We start from the raw sequence: 17,206 nt of genomic DNA, 5'->3' as shown, positions 1-17,206 counted from the left end.
ATTTGCTCTGGTGATGGTTTGGTAATGAGGAAAGTTCCAAAGGAGGGCGGGCGACTGTGGAGACAAATGACTGATGATCCACCTTCCTCCCTGATCCCCTCCTAATGATCATACATGATAGCCAAGTCTTTATCAGGCAGCAATATTTTGACATGAATTCTTGAGGGTGTATTGATGGTGTATTACGTGGGTGTTGAACATTTAGCTTTCATACATAAAATATAAATATTCTATAACTTTAATAACAAAAACAAGCATTTTGAAGTTGCTACTCTGAACGCTGGGTGATTTGTGAGGGGGTAAAATACTGTACAGTGACCCTAGCGTCATGTTTTGGATTGAAAATACGTTATTGACCATGCAAATTCTAACAGGGAGAGCGTGTTGCACTTCAGCGCAGTAATTTAGCTTTTCTTGAGTTTATAAGTAATTTTATACCTCGACCAGTAATACGGCAAAAAATGTTTTAAAAAAAGATACATCTGACTTAGATATAGATATACCAAAAACATTTAACCAGAGACGTGATAACATTTCGTTCTTGGTTTTAAACGTATTTGTGTGGGAGGAGAAGGCAGAAGGCACCGCCTTAGCGCCTGTCAGTCCGTATTCAGGGCCCACTCGCTGCTTGTAGCTATGGCAACATCCCGGCAGTGTTCTGCCTCCCTCCTCCTCTCATACCTCTCAGAGGTGCAGCAGCTGCGTGTGCGTCCTGCGTGTTCCCGTAACCGATGCTCGAGACCCTCGCAAGATGGCGACTGTGCGACCCGTGTCCCGTTTCGTTCTTTACATCATCTTCGGTAAGTTACGGTGTTTCTCCGTTTCCACGCCGCTGTTTTCAGAGCGTTCCTCCATTTAACGGGATTAAATCTACTTAATCCCGCAGCTGTGATGGAGCTGTCCGTGCTAACGCTAGACCGCCCGTTAGCACGAACAGGTTGAGGTCAATAAAGGTTTGTTCTCGTGTCATTTGCGCCATGTATTTGTGGGTGCTTCCCGTACTAACGTTACGTTGCTTTTGTTTGGAATAAACCCGTAAAATGACGTAGTCGTAAGAGCGTCCTTCACGTTTAAACGTGTTATTAACGCCGCGCTTTCTTTTTATTTGTATTTTTTTTTTTCACAAAAAGCTTAGGGAGCTTCGGTTTCCCGTTCACTTTGGATCAATTCCGTTACTGTCTGGATATTTAACAAAAAACCTCCACATTAACCGATGTCGAGCAGTGATGTGTAAAATTCCGACATGAAAATAAAAGCATTTTATTTCCTCGGGAGACAGACAATGCATTATATGGTTGGTGGGGGGGCTTTAGGGTACCAGAAAATCAGAAAATCACAGGCCTGCAACATCTTCACAAATTATAGTGCATCCTGTTCATGCAGCATCGGATCTTATCAGAGTGGTGGGCTTGATATGAATGCATGCATCGGACCTTTAGTGATCGGGTAGTGAAGTATGCAGCTGAGGATGAGGAGTCCTCGTGGTGAAGATGACACGCTTCATCGTCCCTGGGTGATTATTCTGCTGCTGGGTGAAAACCGGGCAGTGGAGCAGGTTATTTCCAAATGGCAGATAGCATCAGTAAGTGTTGACCCCCCCACCCCCCCCCCCCCCCATCTCTGCAAGCTCTGGCATTATGGGATGCAGGGAAAAGATTGCTGCATAAATTCATGTTGATTATCGAAAATGCTCACCTGAAAAACAATCATTATTAAACACTGTTTAATTCATGCTTCATATAATTAGTTTAAATCAAGACAAAGTTAAGCGTTTTTTGTTTTTTTTCGTCCTTTCCAGCGTCGGTTTTTGAAGTAAAAATGGTGGTAAACGTCCTTTAAAGTGGCTTTAATGATAAAATGTTCCGCATTAACAGTATCACAAATATAAAATTGTGTACTCTGTATTTTCGTTATTGCAAGTTATTTTAATTCAGTTTTGTTTACAAAATGTCAGATTTTGAATTCCCAGAGCAAGAAAGCAAATCTGTTAATATTTGCTACAAATATGTGAGAAGCATGACATTCAGCTTTTTTAGAACTATTAATTATTAAACTACCAACTGAGGCAACAGCAATTATCCACTAATAGCTGCAGCTTTACACTGAGTGAAATATTAATATCCCAGAGTCAACGATCTTACTGGATTCTCTGCATCAAATAAACATTCCGTTGATGTTGTGTTATGTTAGAATTCTCCTTTTTTCCTTGTTTCTTTTATTATATCTCATGTTGGAGGAGGTTATTCAATAATGAGTCAGGATTATAAAAGTTTACTGAAGGTTTCCAGTAATTACAAAGCTGGAAATACAGCGCCGGACGCTCCAAGAGTCCCGACTGTTCTACGGCAGTGACCTTTATAGGGGGTGTAAAACACCCTCCTCCTGGGATGGGCCCTAACTTATTCCCACCATGTATCAGAAATATGAAATATCGTTTTATGACCTCCAGGTAAAACCTGCTGTATATTCATTGTGGGATTCTGAAACTTTGGGACGTTATCTTTACTGGTTTCGAGTCTGGGAGAGCACAAAGTTCACATTTTACTCTCGTGACCGTGACATGCTAATCTAGTGGAGATGTCCGTCTGTCTGTGCTCACAGCTGACGGCGCCTTCAGCACATTTGCAGGGACTGCGCTGGAATGTCTGGGAAAATGGCTTTTTATAGACGCTCTGGTTTAACGTTGTTGCAGGGACAGGGATGGGTCGTTGTTTTCATGTTTGGTTCATAAGAGGATTGTAAAACGTGGCTGTTGAGGAACACGTTTCTCTCAGCTCAGACTATAGTCTGACTTTGTCTATGCATTACAACAAAGGGATTAAAAATCGTTGCTTTCCAGCAAACGCTGAGATTATTTCCATCATTCAAAAATCATTTATTCTTTTCTGCCTACCTTATGTCACAGGGGGACCAACCGAATGCTTTTAATCTGAACTGGAATTTGTAATTAAATAGTCATTGTCATGCTAATTGTTGTTTTCTTTCCCACGGCCTACTTTTACTGTCCTGGCTGTGTGGTTGCTACAGTACATTTTTATTTTTTGCACGTATCCTACTATAACTTGTAACCACGGTATCAGTTATTACTTATTCCAAAGGACAAAGGGTGTGGTTTTTTCATCCTTTTTATTTTTATTTTTTTATTTTTGGGAATGCTCAACGAATTAGAGGCGAGGAGGGAGAGTGACGCGCAGCAAAGGTCACCCCAAAGGCTTGTTTCATCCGCGCTGTGGAGTGCTTCACAAAAACAAGCTTCAGCTAAACGTAATCAGATTACTTTAGATTTAACAGAAACACACCGTCATGTCAAAAATCACTGGAATGAGTTGATGGTTGTTTTTTTGTAATGCTTTTGGATGAATCGGGTTCCAACTAAGAAATGAGTTCTCTCAGTGTGAAGCAGATCCTTAAGCCCACTTATGTTCTCCACCGTGTGTTGAAGCAGTTCATAGTGAATATCAGCCCCCCCCCCCCCCCCCCCCCCCCCCATTCCCCGTCCATCCTAACGCTGTCGCTCAGGATGCCCAGTCAGAGCCGGGCTAAAAATACCTCCTGATCCACCGGGTGGGAAAGTCAGCGACAGACAGAGACGGAAGCTGAGACCTGGGAGTCAGATCTCATCAGGGAGATCAGTGGAGCCGTGCTTTCATCTCTCCAGCTATATGCTACATCTCAGGGTCACTCTGAGTCTGCGGCAGCGAGGCGGCTCGGAGGAGGCGTCTCGCAGACAGGAACCGTGTTTCTGGGCGAACAGGGGGGGGGGGGGCTGTCTGCCTGCATTCAAGGCCCGCTCAGATAATTATCATTTATCATCCTTTCACTTGAAGCCACTGCTGGAAGCAGGAACGCCTTCATTACACAGCGTGGATGCTGTTAGTCGCGTGTGTAACCAGTAATTGTCACATTTGTGTGTTGCAGACACAATAGATTGAGAACAGCGCACCAGTGGAGGGTGGATGATGCGTTTTAAATCAGGCACGTTGTGCAATGACGTGTACATTCACACTTGTGTGTAATTTTCCATTTTCTTAATTTGTTGCTGATGATTTTCCACTTTAATGGGAAGCCCACGTGTAAGAGGAAAAGCTCTTGTGAATTTATGCCACTTTCCATTCAAATCTGACATTTAGGAAATAACACCAATCGCTTAAAGGCGCGCACTCGAGCGAGGAACTTAAAAGAACTATATATCGTGTTGTTTGCACCCGAGGCGAACCAAGAGGGATGATTAAATATGGAACATAAGCACGTTCCCAGTGTTGAGCTATTTCTGTGGGTCTGGTTTGTTTTGCTTGGGGAGCTTGATGAATTATTTATTCTACAAACCGTAGCACGAAGTGGTCACAGATTTGGCGGAACAACCGACCTAAGCAGAGAGAACAGAAGCGCCGTCCTCTCTTGTTTCGGACGTATGAATGTATTTGTCGGGGAAAGTGCTGCTCATCAGACGCAGCGTGAGAGGGAAGCGCATTCCTGTCTTCTAAAGTCACGTTTGTTTTCTGAAGAAACCCGACATCCTCGCCGTGTCCGGGAGCCTTGTCTCCATTATTTAGCTCTCCTGTCAGTTTAAATAAAGTTTGTTTGACTGGGAACAAGAGTAAAGAGATATTCCAAACGCTCAGCCATTTTCACCGAACAAACGAGATGTTTCTAGAAGGACCATTATGGTCTGGTTAATGAGGTCAAGTAAATTAGAGAACTTGTTTTGATCCAATGTCCGGAGAGTTTTATGAGGCCACAAAAGCCTTATAAGGATTTAACTCGCTGCTTTGGAACTGACAAACGTCTCAAACACCAAATGAACTGGAAACACGTTATTTTATGGCCCCTGCTGTTCTGCTCACAGGCTCTACTGTAGTAGCCGTGTGTGTCGCCATCTTCTAATATCCCTCTGTCTGCAAACATTACGAGTGCAAAACCAATACATTTACTGATGAACTGTGTCCGTAAGGTTTTACTGTTTGGGTGCTACGTCTTCCTCCTTCTATCTTCCTACGTCTTCTTCCTCCTAAAAATGGCCGGTCCCGGCGGGACCCTGTGTCACATTCTTCCTACACTTGCTCTCCGGGGTAAGAAAGAAACCGCAGACACAGAGCTGGAAGCTGAGAGTCAGCACTTTAAACCCAGTCAGGGTTTTATTTAACATGCAGGAGGAGGCAACAAAGTCCAAACGATAAAAGACTGTCTGTCCAACATGATGTTTATGAGCTGCTCTGTCTTTCACTTTGTCATCACCATCTAGATTATTATCATTCACCATGAAGGATCCAAATAAACACTGAAGCAGCACACATGACCAATGAATGCACGGGAAAATCAATGTTCGTATTAAACAGAAATGTGAAGGAGTGTTGAGCCTGAATTAGTTGTTCAGTCTGTCACACTCCCTCTGAGGTTTTAAACCTGTAATCCTGTAATCGATAACGTGCGCTAATGAAAATGTTTGTGTGCCATCAGGCTTACTCAACATTTATATCTTCTGTTTCTTTGTAGGCCACATTCCATTTTCTCTCTCGGTAATCCTCCGAACCACAGACAAGATTGTGTGGGCGAATGAGTTTGAGCGTAAGTCGTTGGGAAATCACCTTCACCCTATTTGGCTTTTCTTTTAAGATGCTTTCTCTTCCTTTTCAGTCGCTTCTTTCAGCTCTTTTCCTTTTCTCCGCAGCCATCGAACTGACCTGTTTGATAGAGTCCATCTCAACGAACAACCCCAGGATCGAATGGAAGAAGATTAAGAACGGCGTCCCCAGTTACGTGTACTTTCAAAGCAAGATAGCAGGTAAAGCAAACGGAAAGTGTCTTTATTTTTAAAGCCGCATCAGAAAGTTAGACGACAGCATTTCAAAGGAATTCCTCAGGACTGAGCTGAATGAATGAAACTTGAGAGAACATGGCAACGACTTTGCTCTCCTTCTCGACTGTGAAGTGACGCTATGTGTGTGAATGAGCAATTGTATTGTGTTCTGTCTCTCTGAAAAGGGGACTTGGAGCGCAGAGCTCAGCTCAGAGAGCCGGCCAACATCCTGATCTTCAACACCACTCGCTCAGACACAGCAGAGTACCGCTGCGAGGTGGCCGCCATCGACGATCAAAGGGACTTCGATGAGATACTGATTAGTCTTGCAGTGAGAGGTGTGGTGAGATACCGGTTTACTGAACAGGACACAAATACCTCGAATATTTCTGACAGCTAAGATTCGGTTGCTTTTTTAATTAAGGAATCTTGAGAAATTTTAAAGGAATGGTCAGACATTTTTAGGAAGAGGCACGCTTTCCACGACTGAGATGAAAAAAATCAATACTAGTAATCTAAGATTGGAAGTGCAGCTAGATACATCTTGATGAATGAATTAAATACTACTAGAGTAATCTCATTACAATTACAAAGAGTCATATTATTGTATTCAGTCACAAATGCTGAGGTTTTATTTGTATATTAAATTCTATTTTGTTGTTTTCACTGTTTATGCTAAGCTAAGCTAACAGGCTTCTGTCTTTACCTTTTCATGTAAAAAGGACAGATGAGAGTGATATCAATCCATCTGTCTCATCTCGTTTTGGCAAGAAAACAAATGGAAATGCATTTCAGAACTATTTCTAGACGTAATCCAGGTTCTGCCAAACGGGTTTCTACGTGGATATAACACATGAATCCAAAATAAATCAAACCTATCTGTGTGCAGTGAAACCTGTGGTGCCGCGGTGCAGCGTACCGGAGGCGGTCACTGTCGGAACATCAACCGAGCTGAGGTGTCTGGAGAACGAGGGTTTCCCGGCTCCTCAGTACCGCTGGTTCCACAACAACGACGAACTTCCTCTGGACCCCAAAAACAGTGTGAAGTTCATTAACTCCTCCTACAGCATCAACCCTGACACTGGAGGACTGGTAGGAAACTCTGTGGTAGAACAGGCTCTACTGGTGAATGAATGAATGAAGGCATTTTATTCTAACGAGATTAGAACCTAATGTGTTCTGTTTATAGTTCACTTCAAAGCCGTAGTAACTGGCTAAAAGTCCGACACATGGTAGCAATTCATTCACGCCACTAAACACATTTCAGGCCTGTATCGTAATCTGTCACAACACGAAAGGGTAAGAATTCATCCGCAGCCAAACATCCTTTTAGCATTTTGTTGACAACGCAATGTGTCACGGCACTGAAACGTTCCTAAAAATATCTCCTCAGAAATTTCGAAGAGTGAGGAAGGAGGACGCAGGGGAGTATTCCTGTCAGGCCAAGAATGACGCCGGGCACGCTCAGTGTCCCGTCCAAACGATGGAAGTCTGTGAGTGTCGAAATGTCTCAGAGTTTGCAGATTTCCAAAATAACTGTTATGCCGGTAACGTGTGTGGATGGTGCTGCCAACACCAGCAGATCTTGCATTAAAATATCAGAATATAGTTTTAAAAAAATGGTCGTTGCATCTGGCTATTAACAGAACAAAGAGTACTGCACATCTGCCTGCAATGATCAATGGATGAGAACAATCTATACTGGGAATCAGGCAGATAATGAGCTCAGACAACCTGCCAGAAGAAGGAAAATAGACACAACAGGTGGACAATCCAGCAGCGATGTCCTACACAGCTTCTCTGCTGCTTTTAACCGCTTTCATGAGAGAAACAAACTATCAGACATTTTAATCTGCAGCTGTTAAGAAGTAGAAGACAACAGAGGAAGATGAGGATAGCTGTGTATTTAATGCTAAGTGTATTTGCTGGAGGTCTTCCAAAATCAAAATGCTTTAATGGATTATGTTTGTTTTGCTGTATTGCTTTATAAACAGAGTGTGTTTTAATCATTATCGAGTTTTCATAAAGTAAACAAGTCGTTCCTGACCTGTTTTATTTAAATCTGCCTTTATTTGAAGTGTAATTAAGTTTTCTGTGTACAGCAAACAGACAAATACCGCGACACTCTGACCGTCATCATCACGAATCTCATTTCTGTTTTCTGCTGCAGATGACGTTGACATCCTTGGGATTTTCCTCAAATCATGCGGCGCAGTGATTATATTCATCTGTCTGGCTGCTTCTGCTTGTCACTCCTTCAAACGTGGCTGCTTCCACAAAAAAGGTCACCATGAAAATAAGTGAGTGTGAACTACAGCTGATGATATGTTTCTCTTTAATTCCTCAGTGTGTGGCAGACGCAGTTACATTTTCATTTTGGTTTCAGCTACAACTGGCCAGCACAGACTGATGGTGCTGACTATGGCGATGCAGATGAGGTAATCTGACATCTCGTCATCGGTGCATGTCTTACTGTGAGCAAAGGAAGGAGGTCTGCGTATTTATGACGTTCTGCTCCTCACAGGGACATTTTCGCCACAAGTCTTCATTCATCATTTGACAGACATGAAGATGGAGTCAAGACAAAAACAAAAGGTGCATCGGTCAACTTGTTAGCGTTTTGCTCCTCGTGGTGAAGTTCCAGCCGTAACATGGCACATTATTCTCTGACGCACATAAAGATCAGATCAACCAACTTGCCAAAGTAATTTCAGTATCATTTTGTCGCACCGTCTCATGTGGGTATATAATATATACTACTATATAATAATATTCACATTACATTATGGGTCAAATGTTTTCTTTACTCATTATTTGTTAATTTTCCAAGATCTTTTTTTATTATGAAACAAAACAATTTCAAAGCTGTGAAATTTTATATTTGGTCCATCCTGTCATTGCAAACATTGCAGGAAACTACATTTCCTTAGTATTTTTTGGACAAATTCTCTTTTGTAACTTGAAACTTTTTTACTGACAAAACTGAAATTGTTTTACAAAAGTAATGTTCAGCATTTTTGTTCTTAAAAATAATATGTTCTTATGTCCTTTCATGTTGGAAAGAGTTGAAAGTTGTTTTTTGTATATATTGTAGTTATAAATGCAATAAGCAGCAGAGTGTAAAGGCTGGTGAGTTCAGATTCTGAAGGCACAATTTATCAGCCTCTTATATTTACAGTATGTAAGTATAGACAAGTAGTCCCTGAATTTGAATAACATCTATCCCGCTGTTCTGCAAAGTAATTATGTACTACAAAGGTGGTAATGTATGATTTTTAGAGTGAAGTTTCCTTGTATAAGTGACCTTTGTGCTTTGGTGAGTATTGGACATATTGTCCATATTGGCTCATGTAATGTACAGAAATATTTTCATTTTTTTTATCTTTTAATTTTCATACCTTGCACACTGTATCTTATTGTAAATATACAATAAAACTGTTTGTTGGAAATAAATTTACAGTATTTACTGTTCAGTGTGTCTCTGCAGTGTTGAGCCTGTCATTTCAAACATTAGTATCAATGATTTGTGTAACAACTCAGGAACTTGTAAAATGTCTACTGTTCGTATTAATGCGTTACGTTCATGTTATTTTGTTACTATTAAATACATTTGAACTGTTAAAGTGTGGAGACTTGAGTATTTCATATTTTCTATTACAGAGTGCATATTACCAGATTTGATTTGTGTGATCTGATTTTAAGAGGGATATTAAAAATAATCACAGATTTGCAACCAACTATAGCAAAAAAAAAAGTATTTTTATATTTTATGGAGATTATTATTTTATTTTTTTTAACTTTATTTTGGGATACAAAAGAGAAACCAGTTGTTTTTCCATTTTTAGTTTCGTATTTTAAAACAAATGGACAATATTTGTTTGTATATGTCCAATACTGAAATGAAACTACGAATTATTACCTAAAGCCGAAGTTTTATTCATTTATCGACTTTTGTTTTTGAAACACCTTATTTTGAAAAACCCTACCCGGAAGTAATGAACCAAGCGCAGGTGTCGCAATGCTATATCCTTCCGTTTAACGCTCGGGCGTCTTTTCTTGCAGAAAGCAAACATGTCATGTTTATTCTCGCGGTGGTGACCGTGGCCTTTGCGACGCAGACTCGTTTGTGGCCGGTGTAGATCGATGATCGGATCAGGGAAGCGCGTAATCCGCTGATGGACGTTATCTCGCGGCGCCGTCGCGCTGTCGTTTAGCTCGTTTGCGTCATTAGTCCTGGAGAGGACATGAAGATAATTTTGAGTTTTCTGTGAAATAATCGTCGATTTTCTCTCGTTTACGCGTGCTGTTCGCCTCGAGGGGGGGGCAGACGTCGCACACCGAGCAGGCCTTACTCTGTGTACTTTCTACTCTGAAATACACCATTTGCAGTTTTATTTTTGTTGTTGTTGTTGTTGTTTTAGATAAGAGTCTAAACAGCCGCACAGGCCGCGTTACAATGAGTTTCTTCAGTTTCGGGCAAAGCGCGGAAATTGACGTGGTGCTGAACGACGCGGAAACGAGGAAGAAGGCTGAACACAAGACGGAAGACGGAAAGAAAGACAAATATTTTCTCTTCTACGATGGCGAAACTGTCAGCGGGAAGCTGAACGTCACCCTGAAGAACCCCGGCAAGAGGCTGGAGCACCAAGGCATCAAAATCGAGTTTGTTGGCCAGATAGGTGCGTAGAAAATGACTTCTGACACATGAACAATGAGACTTCAGGAAATATTTGGGTGTAAAAAACCCCCAAACATTTAGATTTAGTATAATTATTGGACTAGTTTTCGCCAACCAAATATAAATGGGGATTTTTGTAACCCTTACGTTAGTAGATTGGGAGTGAAAATTACTGCTGAAAGACAATTAAACATTTGCTATTAATGAAATCGATTCACAGACTTCCTCCTGCAGCCTTTGACTGAAGCAGCCCAGCCGATCTGGCTGTTTGTTGAGATCAAACAGGAGCACAGCGCTCCACATTCTATTTGATTCCATGTTATATTCTAATGTCGCTATGGCTACAGCTTTTTCTTAAACTCATTCCAGCCACCTGGACAGTACCTCTCATAAGATCACATGTTAAATTTCAGGTCACTCATAGAGTTCCTGCAGCGTTGAGGCCTAAATATAAATAAGCGCTCCGAACCCAAACTCCGAGATGTTTGCCATTTATGACCCAGAAGTACAAGAAAAGTCTGTTCTGGGGAGGGGCCACAACAAAAGTAAACGTCTGTGGCTCGGCGATATGTCTGGATAAAGAATGAATCATATGCTGCAAAGGCAGTGGATGAGTGACGGTTTACTTCCTCTGTCGCTGGAAGCCTGCAGGATGGGCGTTGGTTTACTTCCTCTGTCGCTGGAAGCCTGCAGGATGAGCGTTGGTTTACTTCCTCTGTCGCTGGAAGCCTGCAGGATGAGCGTTGGTTTACTTCCTCTGTCGCTGGAAGCCTGCAGGATGAGTGACGGTTTACTTCCTCTGTCGCTGGAAGCCTGCAGGATGAGCGTTGGTTTACTTCCTCTGTCGCTGGAAGCCTGCAGGATGAACGTTGGTTTACTTCCTCTGTCGCTGGAAGCCTGCAGGATGAGCGTTGGTTTACTCCCTCTGTCACTGGAAACCTGCAGGATGAACGTTGGTTTACTTCCTCTGTCGCTGGAAGCCTGCAGGATGAGCGTTGGTTGACTTCCTCTGTTGCTGGAAGCCTGCAGGATGAACGTTGGTTTACTTCCTCTGTCACTGGGAGCCTGCAGGATGAGCGTTGGTTTACTTCCTCTGTCGCTGGAAGCCTGCAGGATGAACGTTGGTTTACTTCCTCTGTCGCTGGAAGCCTGCAGGATGAACGTTGGTTTACTTCCTCTGTCGCTGGAAGCCTGCAGGATGAGCGTTGGTTTACTTCCTCTGTCGCTGGAAGCCTGCAGGGTGAGCGTTGGTTTACTTCCTCTGTCGCTGGAAGCCTGCAGGATGAGCGTTGGTTTACTTCCTCTGTTGCTGGAAGCCTGCAGGATGAGCGTTGGTTTACTTCCTCTGTCGCTGGAAGCCTGCAGGATGAGCGTTGGTTTACTTCCTCTGTCGCTGGAAGCCTGCAGGATGGGCGTTGGTTTACTTCCTCTGTCGCTGGAAGCCTGCAGGATGAACGTTGGTTTACTTCCTCTGTCGCTGGAAGCCTGCAGGATGAACGTTGGTTTACTTCCTCTGTCGCTGGAAGCCTGCAGGATGAACGTTGGTTTACTTCCTCTGTCGCTGGAAGCCTGCAGGATGAACGTTGGTTTACTTCCTCTGTCGCTGGAAGCCTGCAGGATGAGCGTTGGTTTACTTCCTCTGTCGCTGGAAGCCTGCAGGGTGAGCGTTGGTTTACTTCCTCTGTCGCTGGAAGCCTGCAGGATGAGCGTTGGTTTACTTCCTCTGTCGCTGGAAGCCTGCAGGATGAGCGTTGGTTTACTTCCTCTGTCGCTGGAAGCCTGCAGGATGAGCGTTGGTTTACTTCCTCTGTCGCTGGAAGCCTGCAGGATGGGCGTTGGTTTACTTCCTCTGTCGCTGGAAGCCTGCAGGATGAACGTTGGTTTACTTCCTCTGTCGCTGGAAGCCCTCAGAAAAAGGTTTTCATTCTGACCATAAGGGGAACGTTTTCTTTGTTGAATTTAATCTGGAAGACTATTATGTCCTAAATCTGCTCTGATTGACACTTGGGTAATCTAACAATGTAAATATATATATATTTAAAATTGTCCTTTTGATAAACCAACAACGGCTGATTCTGCAGCGCCCCCTTTTTTCACCGAGCTGATTGCACCCTGTTGCTGTCTGGCCCACGCCGTTTACAAGACATTTTTAGTCACAATTGATTTCTTTTTTTGGTTGAATGAAACTTCTAAAAACCTCCTTCACTCTACCTGCTCAGCACCAAACTGCAGATGCACTCAGAGCTGAGGTGCCGGATTAGGATTGAGGCGCATTCAGCAGCTAAAGGCCTCCGGTCCTGGAACAAAACGCACTTCACAGGGTCGACCATAAAATCAATGCAATGAGCGCTTTCATAGGCAACGTCTGTTCATGTCGGCGTGTCTTTATTACTCGTTTAATTGACAAGCAAAGTCTTAAAGTGGGACATGTATTTAATTTTGTTGATAAACTCTTTCTTTCTTTTCTAGAGTTGTACTACGACAGGGGAAACCATCATGAGTTCGTTTCCCTGGTAAAAGATCTCGCAAGGCCCGGGGAAATAACCCAATCACAGACCTTCGACTTCGAGTTCACGCACGTTGAGAAACCGTACGAGTCGTACACGGGCCAGAACGTTAAGCTGAGGTAAGATGGAGGATTCGCTCTTTTCTAGAATCGAGCCTGACGACGTTGCAGCGGCGCGCGCGCGCCGGGTCGGGTCGGGTGTGATCGTGCGGTCGGTGTCTTTGCAGGTATTTTCTTCGTGCCACCGTGATCAGAAGATTGAATGACATCAGCAAAGAGATGGACATCGTGGTCCACACCTTGAGCACTTACCCCGAGCTCAACTCCTCCATCAAAATGGAAGTCGGGATCGAGGATTGTCTCCACATTGAGTTTGAATACAACAAATCCAAGTAAGATGAACATCTGGAACAAAGACACTTTGTTTATGATGGATTTATAAACGGATGCTTCGCGTTGCTGACACCGAAAACTCTGATATTATTGTAGAGGAGAAACCCTAAAATTAGGCAGCTGTGATCAAAAACATATCCTTGTTCTGAAGTGTGAATGCAAACATTTTTAAAGAAGTAGAAACTGTACATTAAATTCAACTCCATAAATTAAATATCAAATCCAAACAAGACATGACATTTGAATAAATCCTTTCAGCCGTGTTTACATGGATACAATTGAAAATTACTTGCATTAATAATAAATATTTAATAATTTAGTGTGTAAAATGAAATGTTTTATTTTCTGGAGCCCAAGTGTCTAAAAGTGCCCCCCCCAGTCTAATAGTATTGTTTATCAATGAATGTCTTGTTTACAGCCTCCTTCCTTCGCTCTTTGACAGGTATCATCTGAAAGATGTCATCGTGGGCAAGATTTATTTCCTGCTGGTGAGGATTAAGATCAAGCACATGGAGATCGACATCATCAAGCGAGAGACGACGGGCACTGGGCCGAGCGTCTACCATGAAAACGACACCATTGCCAAGTACGAGATCATGGACGGCGCTCCGGTCAGAGGTAAGCGGCGACGACGATTCCCGTTTTCAGCGCCTCGTGGAGGCAGAAAGAATATTATCCAGCCCGTCTCGATGTCCCTCAGGAGAGTCCATTCCCATCCGGTTGTTTCTGGCTGGCTACGATCTGACTCCCACCATGAGAGACATCAACAAGAAGTTCTCTGTGCGCTACTACCTGAACCTGGTCCTGATCGACGAGGAGGAGAGGCGATACTTCAAGCAGCAGGTCAGAAACCCGCCCGGATACTCGGGAGGGGCTCTAACGAACTGTAAACAGGCATTCGCTGCTTCCTGCCTGTTGACTGTGAGACGCCACTTTTCTGTTTGTGCCTCTTTCGGGCTCCTGCTTGTGAAAAAGCCGTTTGAAGACGTTTGTGTCTGCGCTTCGCCGAGTCGTGAATGTGTGAAGTGTCCGTGAATGAACTGGACAAAAGATGGCAGCAACTTGGTTCCCTGACGCTCACATGCCAGCAGGAGGGGACGCCAGTTTATGCCCGTGTTCCTCCGCCTTCTGCAGGAAATCACACTGTGGAGGAAAGGGGACGTGGTGAGGAAGAGCATGTCCCATCAGGCCGCCATTGCCTCCCAGAGGTTCGAGGGTTCGGCCGCTTCGGAGATGGCGCTGGAGCAGGCAGCGAAAGAGGAGAGCGGGTAGCGCCGCCCCCCCCCCCCCAGCCTCCCCCCCAGCCTCCCCCCATTATCCGCCTCTGTGATGGAGGAGCGTAGCTGTCGACTGTACATCTAGCCAAACGGCGGCTCCACTTGCAGCCTCTGCTGGGAGGCGGACGGCGGAGCTTGCGGTAGCCGGTGTGGACAATGAGACATTCTTCATGAGGCCTCGGGCTGCTTCTTCCTCTTCCTCTTCCTCTTTCTTTATGGGAAGCAAACTAATCACCTGTCCCCTTGTCTGAAGTCTGTCATGGGAATTCTTTTAGGCCCTCTGTTACTTAGTGCTAATGCTTTGTGGGATAACTTCATTTGTAATGTTCAACAAAATGCATCTTCTACTTTCCACCTTTTTAAATGAAAGCATTCCTGACACCGTTTTATGGCCACAAAATCTGAGATAGCTTTTGCACTGCTTTTGATTATGAATATTCTTTTGTGTATTGGCACAAAAATACAGATTATTTTTCCTTTGTTGGGTGAGAGGATTTAATTAAGTATTAAACCACATTGTTTTTTGTTTATTTTTAATGTGTAAATAATACCAGCTAAAACCGAATCACGTTCCTGACTCTACATTGATCATACAGTTCACGGTGCCACAAAAGAACACGTCATGTTCACATGCTTTACCTCAGCATTCCAGTGTTAGGAGAAGATGGAGTCCTCTGTGTTTGTGCTATTAGACACTTGAAAGTCGTGCCTCATTGAATCAAGCAGATGAAATCCTCCTTACTCTAATGATTATAGTCTTTTAACCAGAGAAATGTTACTTTAGAACTATATCTTTTGCAAATGCTAATCGATTCTCCCCCCCCCCCTCAAATGTTAAATAAATAGATGCCAAATTTAAAACAACTCTGACGTTGGTTGGTTGTATCTAAATGAGTGAAAGTGTTTGCGATTGATAAACTGGAACAGGATAGAGAACGAACATGTAACGATGACGAAGCATTAACACGACAAACCCAATTATTTAGCTAACGCAAAATTAAATGAGATCTTCTTCCATCCAAGATCCACTGAAACGGCTTTCATCCAAATCTTGGTACCTTTTTTTAAAAAAAACTGGAAGTGAGCCGTAGTGTTTCTTTTTCCAAAAACACATTTAATAATATTTAGGCACAGAGAAAAACACACACAGCGGTATTACGGTGCTCCTTAACGTCACAGTGTCAAACACTGGTCCTCACAAGGGCTCTTCATTCTCCAAACTCAGGACAAAGTCAAACTCCTCTGCAGAGAGAAAAAAAAAACGTCTACGAGCTTTGTACTGAAATAAGACACAAAAACCAGAGCATGGAAGAAGACACAACACAACACACTTACCAGTGGTGAGGGGTTGCACCGAGAGCCTGGCCCTAGTAAAAAGCGCCATGTCCTTTAGGGGCCCTCCACTGGAGCGATGCTGAAGGTGGTACTTCTTCAGCTCGGATAGAGGGAGGAAACGCTTCATCATTCTCTGATACTGGACGTCTACCTGAAGGAGAAGGCAGGAAGTTCCTTTGCCCTGCTGAGCTCACAGTATTTCTACCTTTAATACCTCAGTTTGTTTACCATGCTCCATTTGGGGTCGTCTGCTTTACTGGCGGCATCGAAATGGACGTCTTTCTTATCAAACTGAGTGTGGTCCACATAAGCTTCCCTCACAATCTAGAGAGGGAAATAGAGCCGGACATCAGGCCTTGGTTCAAATGATTCCAATGTCATCAGCGGGAAAACGGCGGCTGACATTCATGAGTCCTGCGATCCCCGGTTCCTTGCAGTTGCTGTGGTAAAAGAAAGCCACCTGCCCTTCTGCCATCTTCCTCATGAAATTGCGGGCCTGCAGAAAACGGGAGGTAAAAGTAAGACCACGCAAAGCCTGCTCAGAGTTTGAGGGAGGCGGCGTTGTGACAACCTGATAGTTCCGGACGCCGTCCCAGCAACCGGTCTGATTCGGTAAAGCCTTGAGATCCTCGATGCCGAACTGCAGAATGAAACAGAAGCATCGGATCGGTGCAGCCGATCATCAACCAGCGGTCACTCAGTTTTACCTTCACGTCTACTCCATTCTCAAAGCGACTCTCAGGCTCGGACTTCATCAGCCAGCGACACGTCTGCGGAGGATCGTCTCGTCGCGAGGGCTCGTCTGTCTTTTCAGTTGCTTTCCTTTTACCGCCTGTTTCTTTGGCCTGTTTCTGTTCACCGTTGTCGTCTGTACCTGCGTTGTTGAGCCGTTAATAATCAATAAACAAGAATCCTGCCCGACTAAAAAAATATTTATTTTGTCACTTCATGTGTTTACCTGAATTTGCTGCCCTTTTACTCATCCTGGGTCTTTTCCTTGGTGGCATCTCTCAGGCTATGAAGACATTTAGATTAGATTAGATTTTTACATTTGAATGTCTTTAGGTGTTCCATTTTGAACAAATACATTAACTTTATCCATCTGTATTTCGTCTACTGTTAAATAAAAAATGTCCAAGAGTATGTCATTTGTCTCAATAACAAAAAGACAATAGAAAAATGAGTCTGCGATAGATAGAGAAAGGCTGTTCATAGAAACG

The 17,206-nt window shown here is 43.5% G+C and overlaps 3 protein-coding genes across 3 annotated transcripts; 2 read left to right on the top strand and 1 right to left on the bottom strand.

Moving 5' to 3' along the window:
• The first annotated feature begins 751 nt into the window (after positions 1-751).
• Positions 752-8,357, top strand: jam3a (junctional adhesion molecule 3a). The gene is made up of 9 exons (XM_068745581.1): positions 752-800; positions 5,494-5,565; positions 5,669-5,782; positions 5,983-6,135; positions 6,687-6,889; positions 7,191-7,290; positions 7,968-8,097; positions 8,184-8,235; positions 8,322-8,357. The coding sequence occupies exons 1-9, from the start codon at positions 752-754 to the stop codon at positions 8,355-8,357; spliced, it is 909 nt and encodes a 302-aa protein (XP_068601682.1).
• Positions 8,358-9,904: 1,547 nt separating this feature from the next.
• Positions 9,905-15,498, top strand: LOC137901209 (vacuolar protein sorting-associated protein 26B-like). The gene is made up of 6 exons (XM_068745219.1): positions 9,905-10,476; positions 12,945-13,101; positions 13,209-13,373; positions 13,817-13,992; positions 14,075-14,217; positions 14,509-15,498. The coding sequence occupies exons 1-6, from the start codon at positions 10,254-10,256 to the stop codon at positions 14,644-14,646; spliced, it is 1,002 nt and encodes a 333-aa protein (XP_068601320.1). The 5' UTR covers positions 9,905-10,253; the 3' UTR covers positions 14,647-15,498.
• Positions 15,499-15,776: 278 nt separating this feature from the next.
• On the bottom strand, positions 15,777-16,993 carry thyn1 (thymocyte nuclear protein 1). Its single transcript, XM_068745607.1, has 7 exons — positions 16,945-16,993; positions 16,694-16,860; positions 16,558-16,626; positions 16,390-16,482; positions 16,215-16,310; positions 15,987-16,137; positions 15,777-15,893 (listed from the first exon to the last, which is right to left on the bottom strand). Exons 1-7 carry the CDS (start codon positions 16,991-16,993, stop codon positions 15,847-15,849), a joined length of 672 nt encoding a protein of 223 aa, XP_068601708.1. The 3' UTR covers positions 15,777-15,846.
• Between the last annotated feature and the right edge of the window lie 213 nt (positions 16,994-17,206).

This window comes from Brachionichthys hirsutus, chromosome 11, assembly GCF_040956055.1.
Source record: "Brachionichthys hirsutus isolate HB-005 chromosome 11, CSIRO-AGI_Bhir_v1, whole genome shotgun sequence".
NCBI lineage: Eukaryota > Metazoa > Chordata > Actinopteri > Lophiiformes > Brachionichthyidae > Brachionichthys > Brachionichthys hirsutus.
The sequence above is the reverse complement of the archived record's forward strand: the minus strand, read 5'-3'. Positions and strand labels throughout refer to the sequence as shown.

Bases quoted from the DNA above. Each gene is read 5' to 3' on its own strand.
- jam3a (XM_068745581.1), top strand. From the start codon at position 752: ATGGCGACTGTGCGACCCGTGTCCCGTTTCGTTCTTTACATCATCTTC. The intron at 6,136-6,686 runs GTGTGGTGAGAT...ATCTGTGTGCAG, and splicing joins GATTAGTCTTGCAGTGAGAG to TGAAACCTGTGGTGCCGCGG. The intron at 6,890-7,190 runs GTAGGAAACTCT...ATATCTCCTCAG, and splicing joins ACCCTGACACTGGAGGACTG to AAATTTCGAAGAGTGAGGAA.
- LOC137901209 (XM_068745219.1), top strand. From the start codon at position 10,254: ATGAGTTTCTTCAGTTTCGGGCAAAGCGCGGAAATTGACGTGGTGCTG. The intron at 13,374-13,816 runs GTAAGATGAACA...GCTCTTTGACAG, and splicing joins TTTGAATACAACAAATCCAA to GTATCATCTGAAAGATGTCA. The intron at 13,993-14,074 runs GTAAGCGGCGAC...GATGTCCCTCAG, and splicing joins GGACGGCGCTCCGGTCAGAG to GAGAGTCCATTCCCATCCGG.
- thyn1 (XM_068745607.1), bottom strand. From the start codon at position 16,993: ATGCCACCAAGGAAAAGACCCAGGATGAGTAAAAGGGCAGCAAATTCA. The intron at 16,483-16,557 runs GTTGTCACAACG...CGTTTTCTGCAG, and splicing joins ACGGCGTCCGGAACTATCAG to GCCCGCAATTTCATGAGGAA. The intron at 16,311-16,389 runs GTCAGCCGCCGT...TTCCCTCTCTAG, and splicing joins GGATCGCAGGACTCATGAAT to ATTGTGAGGGAAGCTTATGT.